This window comes from Trachymyrmex cornetzi, unplaced genomic scaffold, assembly GCF_001594075.2.
Source record: "Trachymyrmex cornetzi isolate Tcor2-1 unplaced genomic scaffold, Tcor1.1 scaffold64, whole genome shotgun sequence".
Lineage (NCBI taxonomy): Eukaryota > Metazoa > Arthropoda > Insecta > Hymenoptera > Formicidae > Trachymyrmex > Trachymyrmex cornetzi.
In genome coordinates, this window is record NW_017299959.1 from 177,966 (window position 1) to 198,706 (window position 20,741).

General features: G+C 39.8%; 5 protein-coding genes across 5 annotated transcripts; 4 read left to right on the forward strand and 1 right to left on the reverse strand.

The window, feature by feature from the left end:
- The first annotated feature begins 1,619 nt into the window (after positions 1 to 1,619).
- LOC108766888 (cuticle protein 64) lies at positions 1,620 to 4,010 on the forward strand. The gene is made up of 3 exons (XM_018516439.1): positions 1,620 to 1,693; positions 3,033 to 3,215; positions 3,573 to 4,010. The coding sequence occupies exons 1-3, from the start codon at positions 1,682 to 1,684 to the stop codon at positions 3,861 to 3,863; spliced, it is 486 nt and encodes a 161-aa protein (XP_018371941.1). The 5' UTR covers positions 1,620 to 1,681; the 3' UTR covers positions 3,864 to 4,010.
- A 3,923-nt stretch (positions 4,011 to 7,933) lies between these two features.
- On the reverse strand, positions 7,934 to 8,644 carry LOC108766890 (pupal cuticle protein C1B). Its single transcript, XM_018516442.1, has one exon. It carries the CDS (start codon positions 8,561 to 8,563, stop codon positions 8,267 to 8,269), a length of 297 nt encoding a protein of 98 aa, XP_018371944.1. The 5' UTR covers positions 8,564 to 8,644; the 3' UTR covers positions 7,934 to 8,266.
- Positions 8,645 to 11,096: 2,452 nt separating this feature from the next.
- Positions 11,097 to 11,739, forward strand: LOC108766889 (cuticle protein 16.5-like). The gene has a single exon (XM_018516441.1). The coding sequence runs from the start codon at positions 11,158 to 11,160 to the stop codon at positions 11,485 to 11,487; it is 330 nt and encodes a 109-aa protein (XP_018371943.1). The 5' UTR covers positions 11,097 to 11,157; the 3' UTR covers positions 11,488 to 11,739.
- A 1,887-nt stretch (positions 11,740 to 13,626) lies between these two features.
- Positions 13,627 to 15,543, forward strand: LOC108766891 (uncharacterized). The gene is made up of 2 exons (XM_018516443.1): positions 13,627 to 13,696; positions 14,556 to 15,543. The coding sequence occupies exons 1-2, from the start codon at positions 13,685 to 13,687 to the stop codon at positions 15,030 to 15,032; spliced, it is 489 nt and encodes a 162-aa protein (XP_018371945.1). The 5' UTR covers positions 13,627 to 13,684; the 3' UTR covers positions 15,033 to 15,543.
- Positions 15,544 to 17,378: 1,835 nt separating this feature from the next.
- Positions 17,379 to 19,061, forward strand: LOC108766893 (uncharacterized). The gene is made up of 3 exons (XM_018516446.1): positions 17,379 to 17,458; positions 17,803 to 18,018; positions 18,825 to 19,061. Exons 1-3 carry the CDS (start codon positions 17,447 to 17,449, stop codon positions 18,912 to 18,914), a joined length of 318 nt encoding a protein of 105 aa, XP_018371948.1. The 5' UTR covers positions 17,379 to 17,446; the 3' UTR covers positions 18,915 to 19,061.
- The last annotated feature ends 1,680 nt before the right edge of the window (positions 19,062 to 20,741 follow it).

Consider the following 20,741-nt stretch of genomic DNA (forward strand, 5'->3'; position numbering starts at 1 on the left):
AACAAAGTTGTTTTTCAAATCTATCTACAAGTCGACTTACACGTCGAAGACACGTGGAAGAGGAAATAAACGATTTAATAAAAATGTCTTAAGGGCAAGAAATATCTGCATACATCCATATGTATGATGCAGCGTGTAGTTTATTAAGAAGGTGACAGTGAATAGTAAACGTTTATTATGCGGAAATTTTTCACGCTCGCGTTACCACTGTGTGTTTACCGGCGGTGTATACGAGGTGACGTGTAAGCATGAGTCGCAATAAGGATGAAGATAATCCGCCGCGACCAGCAAGGCTGCAGGTACACGACATTGAGGTGAGCAAGGAAAGTACGCAAAAATGTTTGTTCCGCGGTTAATGAAGTACGCTGCCTCTCTTTTCTCCGTTCTTTTTTTTTTACGCTCACGATCCGCATTATTATCTCTGTGAGCCGAGTGAATTCCATGAATAATCGAGTTGTACAATGTATTGTTATGCTAGTTATGTACAGAGGACGCATTTCCACGAGCTCGTTGCATACGCGAGATGATTCATTTTTCGCTCTGATGGCGACCGGAAGCGGCACTCACGTTGACACACCCACTCATCCTCGTAGAAGCGTCGATCGTAGAAGCATCGATGCACATATAGTGATATATTTGTCAGAAAGAATTAAGAGAATACAGTGATACGACACATGTAACATACATATAGAAATCAAAATATAAAACGATAATATGCGATAAAGATATCGTAACGTGCAATAAGAAAAGATCTAAATTAAATTTTCTTTTAATATATATAAAAGAGAGAGATATATATAAAGACATAGAATAGCTAAATTTATAACAATGCCGGCGAGAAAAATAGATAATAATTTATAGATAAATTTGAGGATAATATAAGAAGCTAGTATATAAATTGTAATATAAAAAAAATAACAAGTAACGAGAGAGAAAATTATGATAAAACACAAGAGAAACGTGAGAGGGAATTCTCTGTGTATCGTCAGTATATCAGTATATCACCTCCGCACCACCGCGTGCCACATTCGATCGGTCGAGGTCCCCGCGTTGCTCTGTTCACGCTTCGCGGAGCACAGACAAGATCATAGACGCGCGAATAATTACAGAAAGCGATTGAGAGTGGCCGGGGTCGACGGTGAAGAGAGACGAAGAGAGACGAAGGAGAGAAGAGGGAAGTGGGAACCTAACCTCTCTCTCCTTTCCTCCCTCGGCTCGTGCGCTCAGCGCTAGCGTGCGCTCGTGCGTGCGCGCTCAAGGTGGCACGGACGCGCTTTTTCTCACGATGCAAATCGAACGACCGATACTTCTTTTTTTCTTTCCTTCTTCTCTCGCTTGGGCCGATAATGGCTTCGTCCTTCGTGCGAACGGTCGCGACGAGTCATCCACGGCACCGCAAAGGATCTAGGATCTAGGTGAGCGCGTAACGAGTCCCCGGGTCCGACCCACCCCACTATATCGACGCCGAGGATCGGACCTCACACTGTTTACCTCACCTGCGAATTTACGCCGTCCGCGATTGGCAGGGAAAACTTTTTTTCCGCATCTCTCCCCCTTGGATCTTTGACGCGCGAGCGCGAGCAAAAACAATCCGCCGGGGGATATATAAGTGATCCGACGGGGTACTCAAGATGTAGTCAGTCCACAGTACCGACAAGAGATCGCAAGCACTTGGAGCAACATGTTTAAGCTGGTGAGTGAAGTACTCGTGGCACTCGGGGCGGGCGAACGCTGCCGAAACTTTTCTCGTAAAGAGCGTATAGATAGCCACCCGCGGTTTTCCCGGGCAACGCAGAGTTTAGCAGCTATCTCTTACATGTACATAACTTTGTATAATTCTCAGAATTTTTTAAAATGCATTCTTTAAATGTGTAGGAGAAATGTTGAGGAATATATATCGCGCAAGATGTACAAACGTTTGTATTACGAAAATTGTCATTTCGACATTTATTCCCTGTGAAAATTGTTATCCTCTTACAACTTTGCTTTTATCTAGAAAATAGACTTATCTAAAGCTATACAGAGAGAGAGAGAGAAACAGTCGACTCGTAATATCGTGAGAAATGCTTGGACGTAACATTTGCTGTGAACTTTACTTGCTGCCGCGGGCACGATTTTATCGCGCTGGAATATGCTTGTTTCATTCATGATATGCGTTTGAAATCATCCTGAATATGCGTAAATAAGGCTGAAGGCTATGCGCAAACCGACCGTTTCAAACCTTCGTACCATCATTTAGGATAATCTCGCATAGAAATGTCTACCGTCATAAGCAATTGGCGACAAAACGCTCTCGATCGAGAAATACATTGTTCTGATTTCTCTCATATTTATACATTGCATTTGTCTTCTACGTTTATATTATACATCTACACGGTTTTGCTGAAATATCTAAAAATTTAATTAGTTATAGATGAAGATAATTTTGTTTGAACTATCAAAATATAATACTTATATAGGATTTTTAATCTGATTGCTAGAATATTCAAACTTTTTGCAGCATTAATTCAAACAAAATTATTTTCAGATCTGTATCCATTTTTAAAAACTTCAACAAACCTATTCTTTTTGTATATATTTCCTAAGTTTTTGTAATTTTTGAAGATGGAAACTTGAGAGAAAATTATCAAATCGTATGTATTTGACATGCAATTTTTGTTCCTAAAGAGATTAAATATCTTCCATATTCTATATTAATTCTACTATGACTGTGAAAGCTTACCCTACTCAACATAATTCTCCATGAAATGTCCTAAGGATGTCCCTAAAATGTTTCTCGGAGAACTATGTTCTGTGGGACGTATTTTAATAAATATATTTAATATTATTTTGATAAATTTCTGTTCCTGCAGATAAATCACGTTCGAATTTAGTTGTGATCTTGATTCCGCGAATGATTCCTACATTGCACGATGTATTAAGTTTTATATCAAGTATCGCGTTTCAAATTCCGTTGCAATTTATATATATATAAAAGCAGGTTTAAACACGAGAAAGATTCTTGACGCATATCTACGCATATTTTCCCGCAGATCGTCCTTCTCGCCACTGTCGCCTACGTATCGGCCGACGGCCTATACTCTGGATATGGAGGACTTTACGGCTACGGCGGTTACGCTGGCGGTTATGGTGGCTATGGCTTAGGTCATGGAGTGGCGTCGATCTCACCATACGTGCACGCTCCAGTTGCGACCAGCTACGCCAATACGTACAAGGTAAAGTAAGCTCTCAAATGGTTCGGCATGTAACTAAACCCTACGATACGCGAAGGGAAGGATTATCACCGTACCGGCGCAGCTTCGTATGGTCAGGGCGACCGGAGGAAAATTCCGGTTTCACTCGTTGTAATCCATAAACGAGCTCTCGTGCAAAATGAATTCAGTAGAAATAAGGTTTTGCATTATTATTTCGGTAAAATAACGCTCTCGGATGAGGAAAAAAAAATGGAATAATTACCGAGCACATTTTAAGGGAGAATTAAAATTTTTAATGAAATTTTAATTTATATATATGGGGCTATGTGAAACAAAATAACAGACGAGATGTAATTCTCTTTTTCGTTCTGTCTTCAGATCGCGGCAACTCCACCTATCACTAAGTACATTGCACCTACCGTCACAAAAGTGGCGTACGCCGCACCTATCACGAAGGTAGCCTACGCTCCAACTTATTCCGCGCCATCAATAAGCTATGGCCACTATGGATACACGATTCCGCCGGTCACATACGTTCACAGTGGTCTTGGATATGGTGGATATGGTCATGGTCTTGGATACGGTGGATATGGTGGATATGGTCACGGTAACTATGGCTATGGACTCGGCTATGGTCACGGTTATGGATATGGTGGATACTACCACTGAGTGGGATCGAACCAAAGTCTCGAGGAATAAATGCCTTCTTCGACAAGTTACATTGTAAATGGCTGGAGACGCAGCCTACCGTACTGCCAAAAACATTGTCATCGGCTTTGTACTTGATGTTCATAATATATATTTTTTCATACTTTACGTCGCCTCTATTTCTTATAGCATATTCAACAGCGATCTGAATCGCTGTAGTATACTTAAAGACGGAGCAAAGATATCCAGAGATCTTCCTACGTCCATTTCTAACAATATAGATTAACTTTAATCTCGGTTTAACTTACTTCTTATCTTCTTCTAGTTTTAAGAATTAGAAAAAGATAGAGCAAATTAATCCAAGATTAAAGTAAACCTACATTGGTAGAAATGGGTCTTAGTCTCTTAGATATCCCTTAAGACTGTGGCACACAAAAAACTTGAGCAGTAACACATATAAGCAGTAAGCGAATCAACATTTTAGATTTGCTATTGCTTACGTCTTGCTGCTTTTCTATGTGCTGTTATAGTTTTAGTTGCGTAAAGAACTGTTAAAAAGGAATATTTTAGAATATCTTTCAGACATTTTTACGTCATCTGACTAATTATTCAAATGAGCTTTGGTATTATGCGTACATGCTAAAAATTTTTTGACGTTACGCATTATCTTATCGTTATTAATTTTCGATTTCGCGGTTGCTGCGATTTCAACAGCTCGTTCCACCGGCCTCTCGAGACATACCATCGCTGATCGGTATCGGTCCGTATCGCGTATCTTACACCCGCAAAGATCCGTCACGTCTGACCGGGGACACGGTTGTTAAAGGCTTTTATACATTCAATCTTAGACCATCCATCCATCCATTCGTGCATCCAGCAGAGCGTAAGAGCGTTGCGCAAGGTGAGAAGGAGGTGTTGAGCAGCATGTGTACGAGCGCAATGAAGAAGCGAGGTTTAAGAGTAGATCAAGGCTAAGGCGAGGCACCCGCAAACTTTGTTTATCCCGATCAGACCGTTTTGGTCCTTTTACTTTAGCGTAACTTCAATTTCTCGATTTTATATAATAACGCGCGCTTTATGTAATACATGTACTCGCTTCGTTAAAGTCGCGTCTTATCTCCTCAATATTTGATTGCACGTTTTGATAAGCGCCTTATTACTCGATACGGTAGATTGCTAAAGGTTTCTTAAGTGGTCCTCTAAATTTGTACAGGTTGGTAAAATTATTAAGTTAATGTAGCAAGTAATATCAAAATCGAATCTATCAAGAACTCGAAATCGGTAATCTTATAAGTTGAATTAGACGCTTGATTAAGATAATTTTTAGTTTATTTCAATTGTTGTTGACAAAAACCGTTATCAATTTCAATATGTCAAAGATGACATTCTCAGTCTTAACGGAAGCAAGTTGATGATTAATTAAATTGATGTACAAATATAGATACACATGCACGCACACCCAACCTGTTTTGCAAAGCGATTCTATTTCTTTAAAGTCAACAGTTCTGTTCAAGGTAGATTGATAAAGAAGATATTGAGTAAATTATGTGCGTTCTCGTTTCACACGAATTTAATTTTTATGTCACGAATGCCGAGCGTCCCAGAATCACTGAACGCTCTGTCAATCATTTTTTTGTTAAATTTACACACGTATTTGCCTTTTTAATATTACATTTTTTTATAACTTGAGCCTTGAATCTTGAATTAAAATTCCATCTGAGTGAAATCCACTTAAAATTAATCGAAAAACGTGATTTTGTTGTTATCCCCTCGACGCTCAATTTGCGAGAAACGTTTCGTTTCTTTACACGCTGATTATTCGAAAACTGTTAACACTTTAATATTCTCCAGAGTGGAAAATGGACTTAATGGAAGTTAGTCGGAGAATGTACGGTAAAAAGGGCACTGATTGTGAGTTGCGTGCGCAACTTGTAATCGACGTGCGCTGCCTGCGCGCTTTTCGTTTATTCTTCGTCATGCTCAAGAGTACGGTGGCGAAATTGGCAAAATATTACGACGTTACGAGTTGGTCATTCATTTATTTACTTTCTTACTTATCGTTGCACGCAATCGTGCTCCAGATTTATTGGAGCAGGGTCGTCGCCTCACGGACTCCGCCCATGCCCACATGCATGACTCGTTTTCGTGCGTCGGCGAGAGAACTCAAGAAATGCACGTATATCATGTGCGAACAACGTCATCTTCAAGGTGAAACGCTCCGGAAAACGAAAATGGATTTCCACCCGTAGCGACCGTGGAAAAATCAAAAGTATGCGCGATTGTGACCGTGCTCCATTTTCCGGAGTCGGCGGTGATATAAAGCCGGTCGGAAGTCGCGCTATTTCCTTATTTATCGCGGTACTAATCAATCTTAATTAAACAACTGCAATTGCTGCAAATACATAGAATCGAATAAAATGATTTGCATTGCTGCAAATAATACGAGATTGTAAATTAAATTTATAATGTCAAATTATACCCAATTTTAGCTGCTCCAATTATTTCTCTAGGTCGTCACTGCTTCTATTTTTCCTATTCAATACATCGTTAATTTACCTAAAAATCAATGGAGTTAAACAGTTTATCTCAAAAAATGTATTAAATTTATTGATTACCAAGTATATATTTGAATTTGTTATTTATTTGAAAACTAATAACACAGAAATGGATTGATTTACATTTTAGTATAAACACATAGAAGTTAAAATGTTATTTAACTCAAAGAATTGACTAAGAAAAATTGCTCTTTTGACATCTAACAGTGGAGGATAATTAAAGAAGGGCGAGATAAAATCCGAGACGCTTCGCGGTTATGTTTTCGCAATGAAGAAGACGTATACATATATCACAATAAATAAATGAATAACTTTTAGATATTACATGGTTTTCCGTCTAGTATTTCAAATGCATTTTAAAACATGCGCCAACGCTAAATTTGCTTGTTGAGAGATTGTAATTGTCTACCGCAACGTCAAGCGCAATCTTTCCATCGACATTGCACCAGTATGTTATAATTAATGCCTCGCGCGTCTCCTATTGTAAAGCGAGTATAAACGCAACGCAACATCGTAACATCGCGTAGCCATATCAATTCTATCGCGTGAGCGTGAATATAGACGCTCTGTCAATTACTATGTCGGTCATAGTTTGTATACAGCTTGTAATAAGAGCGCGCGCTGTCGACGTTGCGTAATAATAAAGTGCCGTGGCCGGATTTATTTTGGGAACGCAAAGCAGGCGGCTTTGAGCGACGTCCCTATGAATGATGGGCGTTGTTGCGTATAGCAAAGTTATGCGATTCGCCTCGGGAAGGTCGCGACTTTCTACGGCGCGATGGTATATCGCGGCCCCGTCGACCTCGCGAATTCGATATGCGTAATTTACGAGCGTGAACTATCTTTTCACTAGGAAACGCACAAATATCTATTTACTAAATTTATTTTCGACCAAATATCTAGCTGAGTATATTTGGAAACGCGATACGACGGATAAAAGTATTTGCGTATTCTTTCCTTCTTTCCTGGAATAATATTACAAAGTTTTTGCAAAGTGTTTCTGTTAAATTGCGTTGTATTTATACTGATACATTAAACAAAACACTTTGTAGTAGCGTTCGTCTCTTCTATGAGAATATACACAGAGAAAAATTGAGTGTACGAATATTTTTTGTCCATTCTATATTGTAGCCGACTAATGATAATATAGATACATCGAAAAAGGATATATAACAAACATCGCTTTACACAATGTACCGAAAATATTCCGAAAATCTTTAGATCCACTTGTCGTTGGATTGGCGCGGTCTGCCGAATGGCGATATTAATTTACGTAAAACGGCCGAGAGGCCTCCTGATTTATTTACGAACGCATTTAGCTTTGCGCGTTCGACGCAAGCTGTCATTAAAATATTCTCTTTGAAGCCTAAGTACTCGAAGAGGATTACTTTCTACTCGACGAAATATATATCTCATTTCGAACGTGTCAACGTCCGCTGTTATCGCAGCAGGATCGGCGGTGTACCACGTACAGACATCGCACAATAAAAACAAACGACAATTAAATGAGAAATATCAATTTATTTTTATCCCTGCATGTGTGTTAAGTATAATAAAAATTATATATGTGTTATTTTCCTCTCTGTCGAGAAAAAAAAATATCCAGACAACATTGTCACTCGGGCAATAGAAGATTGGGCCTTGTCGTGCTCCCAAGGAAAGTGCGTCCTGCAGGTCCACCTCCTGATGTAAAAAAACAAGATGTATCAGTCCCGAGGATGCGCAGGAGGAATATGAATTTGATTGGCTGTTCTAGTACGTTACTGCTGTTATTACGCAGCATTTGGACCGAAATTTGATTGGTCGTTTCCAGTATCGGCATTATGCGCAGTGATACACCTGTATTCTTACATCATGATCCAAGGGAAATTAGTGGATGTAGCTGACGGCAGGTGCGGCGTAGGCGAGGTGCGCATTGTGCGCGGTGTAGGCGAGCGGAGCGGAGTAGGCCAGCGGGGCTGCGTGCGCGGCGTAGGTGATTGGAGCTGCATGAGCGGCGTAGGCGAGCGGGGCAGCCGCGTGGACGCCGTGGACGCCGTGGACGACGGATGCAGGATGCGCCGAGTACGCGACGGCGGGTGCGACTGCGGACGCCAGGTAGCCAGGAGCGGGCGCCGCGGCGACGCAGGCGACGAGCAGGGCGAGAAGAGCGGTGCACTTGTACATGATGACCAAGTGGAGGACGAGCTTGTTGAGACTTTCTTGCGAAGATTGTCCGAGTTCTTACTACTCGACTCTGATACCGAAATCTGTTCCGCGGCACTTTTTTATAGGACCAAACCCCTCTTATGCGAAACAGAAAACTGGTTTTCTATAGCTCCCATCCTTGTGATCTAGAAGTGCCTGCCAAGGTCTTCCGGATTCGGTAAGATTTCGCAGTACTAGAGATTTGGATCGCTTTCGGAGGATAAGACGGGAATAAGAGGCGAAGGGACCGAACGCGAACCGGACGTGTGCCATTCGACGATATTTTAATGATGGATAAACTGAATAATCACATCGTATTATTATAGTATAACGACATTACGGTCGGTTCAATATATACCAATTCCCCTCTTTTCCGAGGGAAAATAATCTACCAAATGTAAAATTTATAATTGTAACAATTGGTCTACCACATGTAAATAATTACATAACGTCAGAAACGAATATGCGCTATGCCACGATTATCAATTCATCAAGTTAATAATATATTAAATACTTGTATATCGTATACACAAGTATTTAATATAAACGAATGCATTATAAATTTTAGTCACGGAAAAGCGATCCGTGAAATTTTAACATGCTACAACGATATTCGTTATAATTTGTCAATTAACGACGAAAGTACGAAACGAGGATGATGGTTGCATCTTGCGTAAAATAACGTATATTTTATTCCACACGCATACTCCATTGCGTAGAAAAGTAAGTACGGTCGATAGTCGACGTTACGTCTAACCGGTTGTCACCGAAATCGTTGCGATTTTCGTCAGTGCGCGAGCGCTGTCACGCATTGTCATTGTTGATGCATGATTGCGCAAGGAACGGAGCAAACGCACAGGACAGAGATAAGGACACGTAACAAACACATACATACGTTTGCCCATATGACACGTTGTATGCGAAATGCGTCGTGCGAAATTGTGTAAGTCGAGCATCTACTTTCGCGACTCGTGTCACAATGCCTCCCACCACCGATTCTGGTTTCCCACCACCCATCAGTTTTGGGCAGCGTACGTAGGCGTGACTATCGTTCGATCTCCGCGTTATTCGATAATTAATTCGATCATTTATTAAGTCAGGTATAAATATAGAAGAAAAAGTTGAAAGAAAAAACATCTAAAAGGTGAAAATAATAAATTTTCGAGGAAATTTTTTCAGGAAATTACAAAAGGATGATTTTGAAAGCGAATATTTTGTATATAAGAGAAAGATTAATCTATAAACTTAATAGAAATATGTATTTAAGTAACAAATAAATTACTAGAGAAAAACTTTCTTCTCAATTATTTAATCGAGAAAAAAGTTAATCTTTCGCAGATTGTTCTTAAACGATTGCAGACACAGAAGTTGGAAGTTTTTAAAAAAACTTTTTAGATGAACGAGTTTTAAAAAAAACTTTGAGAAAAAAAAGTTATGCATACAAGCTGTTGTGCATATAAGTTTGTTAGAACAACGTATGCGTGTTTCGTGGAACAAAACCGCCCGACCGCCGAGAGAGAAACCCGCGAGAGAAGCAAGGCGACCCGGCTCGTAAATCGTTGCAATTCATAAGCATTAAAATGGGGTAAAGTACAAAGAGGAAGAGAAGCATTGCCTTCTAAACGACCAAAGTCAGGGCAAACAACCTAGAAGCGTCCTTTACACGAACGGGTTAACGATTTTAACTGAGACCACGCCGGTCTAACGGCTGTCGAGGCTGCTTTAATTGTTTAAATATTATTAACGAGATGCGTCTCAGATATAACTGATGACTTGCAATGGCAAGAAAGCGAAGTTTCATAATAAAATTATCTGTATGTTCTACAGTCGACGTTATCAATTAAGCGGCTATTATTGTCACGTCTCCATACGTCGAGAATTAATCGAGGAAGTGACAAGCTGTTCCAAACGCCATTATTGCCCGAGGCAATTCGAACAACTCGTATTTTGGGCCTGTCGGCCGGTCCGAAAGCTAATATGTACACGCAATAAATCGCTTGATAATTACGTATGATTGTTCCGGATTCTACCATACTGTCGAGAGTTTGATGATCGATAGTCGAGGCTATGTCATTGAACCTCTCCATCCAGGCATCATGTATTCGCAAACAAAGAGAGCCCGCAGATAAGGCCACCAACAATCATGGTCGTCCTTTCGAGTATTTCCCCGCGTCCTTCTCGAAGAAACAAAACGATGATGATGGACAAGTACGCCACCATCGAGGCTACGTCACGTGAGGGTACCAGCGAAATCTGTGCGAGATACGAGGCGGTGAAGGGTCTGCGTTGAGGCCACGAACGATCAGGCAGTCCTTGGCAGTGCTCCTCCAACAAGTGGCCAGCGCAACGAAAGAAAAAAAAAAAGAAAAAGAAAAGACAAGAAAAAAACGAGCAATGGCGGTACGAGAGCGACGTGAGGAAAGCGGCAACAGGAACCTGTGGCCGGGACCGGGTGGTCCGTGAAAGGTGGGAGAGGTCAGCCCCGACGAATATAAGGGGTCCTAGATGCCGTGTTCAGGCATCATTCGCTCTTCAGTGCTCTGCCGAAGTACGAAGTAACAATCTCAATCAGCATGTACAAGATCGTCGCTCTCTTCGCCCTGGTGGCCTGCGTCGCGGGTGCACCCGGATACTTGTCGCCCGCCCTCCACGCGGCGCCGGTAGTCGCGGCTCCGGTAGCGGTCGCCCATACCCTCCCGGTCGCCACCAGCTACGCCAACACCTACAAGGTGTCTGTGAAGAGTCCGCTTGTGGCCACTGCTCCGCTCGCCTACACCGCGCCGATCTTGAAGACTGCTCCAGTAGTCGCCGCGCCGGTCGTCGCTGCCGCCCCCGCCGTCGCCGTCGCCCACGCCGCACCGCTCGCCTACGCCGCCCACCACCCCGTCGTCGCCCTTCATTAAGGGAGAATCGCCACTATACGATTAACCATCTTTCGCCCATCTCTCAAGACCCACAATCCACAAGCCGACAATGAAGACGTCCTTCATCATCCAATTGGACGCGTGACGATTCATCGAAACGACCGACCGAATCGACCAGATTATCGATCAACCAGGCACTTTGTCTAAACTTGTATCAGCCTGTCCTGACACGGTCGAACGACCGATCGCTACGATTAATCAATAAAGTTGCCATTTCTGCCTTTAAATGAATGTGCTCTATGTGTGTTTAATCCTTACTGATACCTTCAACTTGTTATATAGAGAACGTATCGACGTTATCTCAGAGCTCGCTATTTCGGAGCTTATCTTTATATTTCGGATATTACCTCGTAATCTCTCCTCGAATTCTTCTTTGCTTTTCGTTAGAATAGTCTTAGAATAGTCTCATCGAACGATATCACATGTTATTGTCGAACTGCGAGCGGTTATCGAATTCTACTTCATTGCGTTCTCACGGCGCTGTACCTAAAGGACTAATTCCTCCGTATCACGTACCACTGGGAGCTTATCAGGGGGGGGGGATCGCAGATTTTTCCTCGCACAGTCTCGGAGAATCCGAGTTTTCGTCTCGCACGGACGATCGGCAAACAACGGAGCGTCGTGATCACGGGGTGATCTCGTTCTTATAATTTCTTTTATTTCAGCACACAACGCCACGCCCGCATGGAGTACGTCCACCTACGTTGCGTCCTACCTATCCGTTTACGTGAGGCTTTTCGCAAAATAGGATTTGGAACGACTCGATGAAAACTGTTTACCGACTTGGCGATCAACGGTTGTTTGAGTTTCGGCTTTGAACCCCGCTCGTCCTCCGTCATGGCGCACTCGCGAAGCGAAACTTTACCGCGCGCCGTCGGGTCACGTATTGAATATATTTATAGGGAACATACAAACCCGTCCATGCACTTTTCACGAACCTAACTTACTAAATTCTTTACGGGAGCTTTAAAAAAGTCCCCGTGAGAAGGAGGGGCAAGTTTGGCGAATTATTCAATATCGCACCTACGGTTTCGCGAAGGAAAACTGTAGATAGAGTGTCTATACCGTCTATACATACGTCGCTGCATACGTATTGAATGTAATCGAATCCAGAAAAAACTCCAAGCATTTTATGCTAAAATATAATTTTGAATTGAAAATTATATCTTTACGAATGTAGGTTTTGATTGAGGAGAGACAAATATTTAAATATTACTTTTTATACAAAAGCTCATTTTGTCTTGACAGAATATAGTTAGGTGTTCTTTAAACGATTCATAAAAATGACTTAAGAAAGAAAAGGTTGATTTTAATTTTGTTTTAATTGTTTTGCTTTTTCAATCGTGACACATTGTCTTTTGTCGAAATCGCCGTCCTTAGTGCCATACACGAAGTAGAAATTGATAAATGAGATCATTAAGATTAAGCGCGTTTTCGACTGTAATTTCACGTTCGAGTGCTTTTTGTTGCGTCTCCGAGGAGTACCACTTCTCCTTGCGTCTATGGCGTAATGTGCTTATTGTTACCAAGAGGCGAGGAGTAAAAGTAAAGTCTCAAGATCGCGAAGCCCCTTTGTTCGATCGTCAAGTGTACCCCACAAGCTCGACGACGATGACAAAAAGCTTAACGCTTCCAGAACCAACAGCTGACAAAAAAGTAATCCATATATCCTTCATCACTCTCGATTTTCATAACGTCGCTAATCTATTTCACAATTCTGGTGTCGTGATTAATAATTACCATATCTTAATACTTTGGAGTCATTTCTCTCTAATATTTACATTACATATTTTAATTTTTAATTATAATTCCTATTTGTTGGTAAGAAGAGCTTTAAAATATGAAAGACGTTGTCTTAAAATAAAATTTTTAAGGTTCAAGGGAATATCTCTCTTGGCCTCTCCCGATAATTCTTAATATTTTATGCGAACAAGAAATACGTTCACGAGAATGTATTTTACACGCGTACATATTTTCAGACGAAGAACGTGCCTTCGGCGCATTGAATATTTCTCGACACATCCTATACACTGGCAGGGCGTTGAATTCTTATTGCATAGACCTTGAAGGTCTCTCGAAGATCACGGAAGCACTCTCCTATATAAGCATGCGTAGATCCGCGTGCGTGCAGATCAGTCCCAGGTTCTGATCCAAAAGTAGTGAAAAATCCATCGTCATGTTTAGGCTGGTAAGATCGACGATTCTTAACATTATTTAGCAATTAAGGCGGAAAATTTATTGCCTCTGAATAGTAAAACAATTGACAATCGTCGATATTAATTAAAAATAATTATATATGTATATATATTTAACGAGTGTCTTATCTTGAAACTAATCAGCTATCATTTTTAAACGCATATACATATATAGGGAATGAGAAATAATGTAAAAATGATTGGAAAGATTTGTATCATTTAACAAATGTTTGTAAAAGTGTCAAAGCCTTAATCTTAATAATTTATATTTCCGAAATGCTAAATTCTTAATGATATACATGTACTTATTTCTTTTTTTTTTTTGTCAAAAAAGATGTCAAATAAAGTTTTTTTAAATATACTCATTAGGAATTTAGTATTTCAAAAATATACATACGTTATTGAGATCAATAATATTTGACATTTTTATAAATATTTATTAAATGATACAAATACGTCTAATTATTGTTATTTTATATGTAAATAAAACTGCCAAATGTCTTATTAAAAAATGTATTTTATTTTTTTCCTATTTCCTGTGTGCATTTAAAAATGACAGCTGATTAGTTTCAACTTCCCATAAAACAACCTATATATATATAATTATTTTTAACATTTTATAAATGTATTAATATAAACATAAATATTAATAACGAATTAAAGCAAATCGAACTGACAATCATTATTCCTAGCACATTTTGACAACAAAACGTCCAATTTTCTGATCTACTGATAATGTAAAGACTATCTGAGAATGTAAAGACGGTTGGAAAATATTGACACCGCCGGCATCCTATTCTTTCGAAAATCACCTGATGGTTTCATATCCGCGGCAAACGTTCTCTTTCGTAGGTGGTTATTTCCGTCCTGGCAAGCATCGCCACGGTACAATGTGGAACTATTCTCACGCCTGTTATTGGCAAGCTCGTTTCTGAGAAGGTCGTCGAGGCACACGGCAGCAACGTGGTGCATCCATCAGCGCTGGTGGCCGCGGCTTCACCCGCGCTGCTGAGATACGCGGATGTCGCTCTGGTACAGCAACCAGTCGCCGAGATTGTGCAACCGGTGGCGAAGGCCTCCTTGGTCGCCGAGAAGACGATCGAGGCCCACGGACACCAAGTGATCCACGACGCGCGTCCGTTGATCGCAGTGGCAAAACCTCTCGCAGCCGTCGAATCGCACGTTGCAATACCCGCGATTGCCAGTCGCGAGATAGCTTACACGGCACCGTACTATTCACCCTATTATTCGCCGTATTATCCCCATCAACTGATTGCCGAGAAAACTGTATCCAATTACGGGCATACCATTCAACACGCATATAAATAATTACCGGTCAAAGTATCAAAACGTAAAATAATAACTCTAAAGAGCATGCATGGATTTACAAAATAAAATCTATGATGAATTTTAAATACGCGATCTCCGTTTGAGAATATTTTATTAAAGAAGGTTAAATTATCTTCAAATGGAAAATTCGTCAATTATGAATTTTATCAATTTAAAGAGACAGTTGATCCCTGTTGTGCTCGTTAGTGTTAAAGGAAGGACCATCTTCTGCTCGCAGTCGGAGAAAACCGCTCAACCGAAACTATCATCATTCTCGATCACTTTCGCGGTGACATTATCTTCGTAGATTATACTCTAAGAACTATTCCAAGTTCGAGAACCATGTCGTTCGCGTGACTTAACAAAACGGATCGAAACTGGCAGTCTTTAGCCTGGGAAAGAGGCCGGTCGATCACGTTTGTCAACATTTATATAAAAAAAAAAAAAGATTGTATTGCACATACTCGATGTAAATTCCTCAATAAATTTTCATGCATTTCATATCCAGACACACATATTTAACAAACCCGAGAAGTTAAGTATTCAACTTATCGTATAATAAAAGTTATTCCCTTCTGTGTCCAAACTATTTGTCGTTTATACAATAATTTCTCTATTATATATGTACGTCTGTATTATTATCTTTATATTACTAATATTTTCTCAACAAGGGCGAGAGATTTTCGCTCGTAAATAGTATAGATCTGCATCGTCTTTTGTCAACGAGTTCGCTACTCGATGAATGATAGATATCTGTAACTCGATATAAATTGCCCGACGCGCGATTGCCTTCGAAGGTATATGCACGCTTGGATCCTCAAGGTCTTGGGTGAATGAACTGCGAGTACTGCTAATGGCCTCGGTATCCCTTGTCTACGGTGCGCCGAATGGCCGAATGGCGTTGTAAAGCATCGCGCTTGTATCGAAAGAGACGCGCGTAGTCGAGTCGCGCTAGCCTATCGAACCTTCTCGCGTCTCCCTTTCTTAAATCACGCTTGTCCCCACACTGACACTGAGAATGTATACGTGCACACGTACACTTCGCTGAAGAAAATACCAACGGGAGAATTGCAACGAAAACGTACGTGCTGCGTCCGAGGGACGTGGATCGATAATTGAAAAATGCGAAGTCGAAGGGCTCTTGCGCTAGGATTGTTTCTCGAAAGAGGAAGAAATAGAAATGGGAGGTAATGGAAGAGAGGAACGTTCCTCGGGACTCGAGCATTATTCTTATCGATGTACTGTTCTGTCGTGCGCGTTTTATCCGTTGTATATTTAACGAAACGTAATGCGAACGGAAGGAAATCTGCAATTTAATTTTTGTTAAGAAGATATACTGAGGATTTAGATTATTAAGTATCTTTTTGGATGAAAGTAGTGTTATTTCTTTCGTTGTAACTAATTCATGATACATGTCCTTTTATGCGCAAATATTTATAATAATCTTCCCTTATCTTCTCTTTCAAAGCATTTAAAATGATAACAAATCTGCAGGATTTTCTTGCAAAAAATCTAGACTACATGGAAAGAACAGTTTTGCTAAAGTATCTAAAAATTTTGCCAAATTAGAAAATAATTTTGTTGGACTATCAGAATAATTTGTAAGATGTTCAAGCTCCCAGACAGCACATAATATTTACAAAATATTTGCAAATATTCATTAGACTTATTTTAAATATTTTTGTGGTCTTAAATTGCACAATCATAAATATTTATTGTAAATGTTGCGGAAAATACTTAAAATTATCTATAATCCAAGTAAAAAATACTTACCACAGAAATATTTATTTATATTTATCTAGTCTATATATTAATAATATATTTCGAATAAAGCTTTATACAAAATATAAATAAAGTATTTACGTGACGTTTAAAAAAATAAATAGTAATATTTATCATAAATATTCTGTGCAGTCTGAGAGATTGTCAAAATGTTTCCATATAATTATTTTGTCGATTCAACTAAATTATTTTCAGCTCTAGATCTAGCTAAATTTTTAGATACTTTAGCAAAATCATTCTTTCCGTTTAGTTAAATGTTTAGATATTTCAGCAAAATTTCATTCTTTCCACATCAATTATTTCCGAGTTCAACTAATTGAATTCTCGTTTTCTTATAAATATGTTATGAATGGACAACTATATAAAGTTACTTGAGAAGTAGAATGTAACGCATGGTCGATGCATCCTAGAACAAGGATGCGTCATATTGCAACTATAGCCTTGTCCGTCCCTGAGACCGGGGAGGAATGCGGTGGTACGGCAGTTAGGAACTTTTGTAGTGCCGGACGAGTCTACTTTTTTACGGCATCCCTTGAGACTTCTATAAGTACGAGGAGACCAAGCTGGCGCGCGCATTTATACGAAGTATCGTTCCCGAGTGCATCCGCGCAGAATCCTTGTCCGAAGTCGTCATGTTGCGATTCGTAAGTAAATCTGGCATTCTCCGTGAAGGGGGCAAAGTGCATCCGCAATGAATTTAAAAATCCTAACGAAATTATACGTAATAATAATTGTTGCGATTACTCCGCTACTTTGTGATCTCCAACGTCTCGGATTCAATCGTTGCGATTCGCATTTATTCCCCGGAAGTGTAACGCGGTTATTCACCGCCGTTAAGGTGTCTCCTCGCGCGACGATATTTACCTCACGTAGACTCATTCGCTTCACGCGGTTCAACGGTTACTTATATTCGCCGACGTGCCCGGCGCGTACAAGTTTTCCAATTTAAAGAAGAAGCGAGCTTTTCCTTTATGACGATTACTTGCAGATCCTGTTCGCCACTCTCGTCGGCCTTGCGTGGTCCGCGCCAGCGCCAGCGCCAGCGCCGGCACCGGCACCGAGACCACTCACCCTCGTCACCGAGTTGAAAACTCCGGCGTCAACCGCCAAACTCACACCGCTGGTCGCGCCGATCGCGCCAATCGCTACACCAGTTATTGCACCGCTCTCCCGTCTCGCCTATGCCGCACCCGTTCTTTCACAGGTAGATACAACAAGTCAAAAAGTCAAAGTGCATATCTTGGCGTTCGAAAAACGACTCACGCGCCGCGCAAAAACGTTCGATTTCGAAATATAGGATCATCCACCGAACCAGGAGTGGGTTACCGATATAGCTCCAATTCAAGAATCGAACGTTTGAGAATTTACATTTAAAGAGTCGATTTTTAATTTATATATATATATATATATATACTTGTAAAACTTTTTTCTTTATACCGGGATAATGTAAGAAAAAAAGTCAAAGATGAATAAAAGCGAAGAGTGCTATAAAATATTAAATAACATTTAATGTGTTCAATACATTAAAAATAAGCGAAACTAGCTTCAACTTTACAGAGTCTTCTTCAGTCGCATATAAATTACAAGAATTAAAATTCCATTATACTTGACAAGTCATAATTTTGATTTTAAAATTATAATGTCGAAAGATAATAATGAAAAAAGTCGCGAGTAATCATAAAAAAATTGACAAAATGAAAAAATTAAAGTTACAAATAATTCATAATCTGCTGCCGCGCTCTTATATTCTGAAGAATCTTATGATCTTTTCATTATTCCAATTAATATAAAAAAAAAAACGCAAATCTTTGATTATATTTTTCGATTACTCAACATTAAATTACAAAGAAATACGGTAGATCAAGATATAATTTTTACATGGATCGCTGAGGATAAAGAAGGAGGAGAAAAGGAAATTTTTTCTGTTTCAAAGCTTATCGTTTTCTGTGATCGAATTGCGTTGGAAAATCAAAATACAATTTTTTATCACGTTTCTCGTTATTACTATAGGTATCGCCATACGCTTATTATTCTGCACCGATCGCGGAGATCCCGTCGAGTTACTCGATCGAGCAACATGGGTACCATATTACCTACTGACCGCAAAAATCATCAGACCGGTAGCCGTCGACCTCAGTAAAGCCCGTGTGGAAGTATGCGTAGCAGCTCGCAGCTTGTCTCCTCATCGATAATCATCTTCTATCGTGTAATCTCATCCACGCAAAAAAAAAGAACTTGGTGAAAGTCGACGTGTTTATTTTCTAAACCCTTATTTCCATCTCCTATACCTTCCTCAACAACCTCGAAGAAATTACGTAGTCATAGCCGATCCTCGAATCTTTATCTTCTTTAGATTCTTTAGGTTCTTCTCGAGAAGGAATTATTAAGAATTTTTCTCTCTTAAAAAATTCATATAATTTTGCGTTATATTATATGCATTTTAGAGCTTTAATCTTAACACGCTTGAACGCGAAGTTATTGTCTTCACGTGAAGTTATTATCTTATGTTATATTCGCTGCATCGAATTCATTTGCATTCCGGCGTAGAAAGAAGAAAACGTAGAAGGATATCCGAATTGGGTCAAGACAATTCACGCGCGGTTTAGCGCGGCACGATCCACGACACGAAATTCCCAGTGTTACGAAAGGCCGCGGAAAATCCCTGTTACGTAATGACGCAGTGCGTGGTCTGTGAAAGGAAATCGACATCGTTGCGATCGCCGTTGTGATCATCGATACGTGACAAGAAAAGAAAAGTAGGTCGCGTTGAGGATTTCAGGTCCCGTTTTAAATTTGAGTAATTCACTCGACGGCAAAAATTGAAAATTTTCATGCGAAAATTCTTCTGAAATGGCGAAATCGTGTAATTTCCTCGTGGCAAGAAACTACGGGATTCGATTGGATGAAAAAACTTCCGAGACCTAAAACGGATGAGTTCATTGACACGCTCCCTTGGAATACACGCGCGAGTACTTTCTCCCGGATCCTATGAGAGCTTAAATATTTATGGGATACATCTAGCTCTCTGCATTTAAGCCCTAGCAGCCACATTTTTTATGCTACTTTTTATACTATCGTAATCTTTCTGATCAATGGCCGTAATATTCATTTCCTCATAACGAGACGGAGGCGTCCCTTGTCGAAGTGCGCCTCTTCACTTTCTACCGAGAGTGAAAATCATTATATTGAACTCGATGATCCATGAAGTCAAGGTCGATGCACCTCACGACCGGCACGACCATGAAAAGAAAGTATCCGGTTTGGTACAGTTGCTCGAGTGTAATCATTTATTTTGGGAGTTGCGAAATGAAAGACTCATAAGAAGAATCTTTCTACATAATTGTGAATGCCAACAACACGATTGTACAACTACTTAAATTAGAGTATAAATCGATTAAAGGAATCGATATTATAATGTTGGTCAATGGATTACCGCGAAAACGATAATGACCGTAAATTTATAGAGCCTCTTCGGAGAATACAGTTGCAACACCAATATCAAAGTTTCCTCTTGTCGAATCTTAGACAAATTTATTATTTATTTGTGAGATAACCTCGAAACCCGACCCAAATAAATTGACGTAATTTTATTAACGACAAGTATAAAATGACGTAAAGAATAATTATGTAAGGTATAATCAGGGATGGGAAAGTTACTTTGTAAAAGTAATTAATTAGTTACAGTTTTTCTCTTTCAAAAAGTAATTAATTACCGTTACAAGTTATCGACTCTGAAAAGTACGAGATAACCTCGAAACCCGACCCAAATAAATTGACGTAATTTTATTGACGACAAGTATAAAATGACGTAAAGGATAATTATGTAAGGTATAATCAGGGATGGGAAAGTTACTTTGTAAAAGTAATTAATTACAGTTACAGTTTTTCTCTTTCAAAAAGTAATTAATTACCGTTACAAGTTATCGA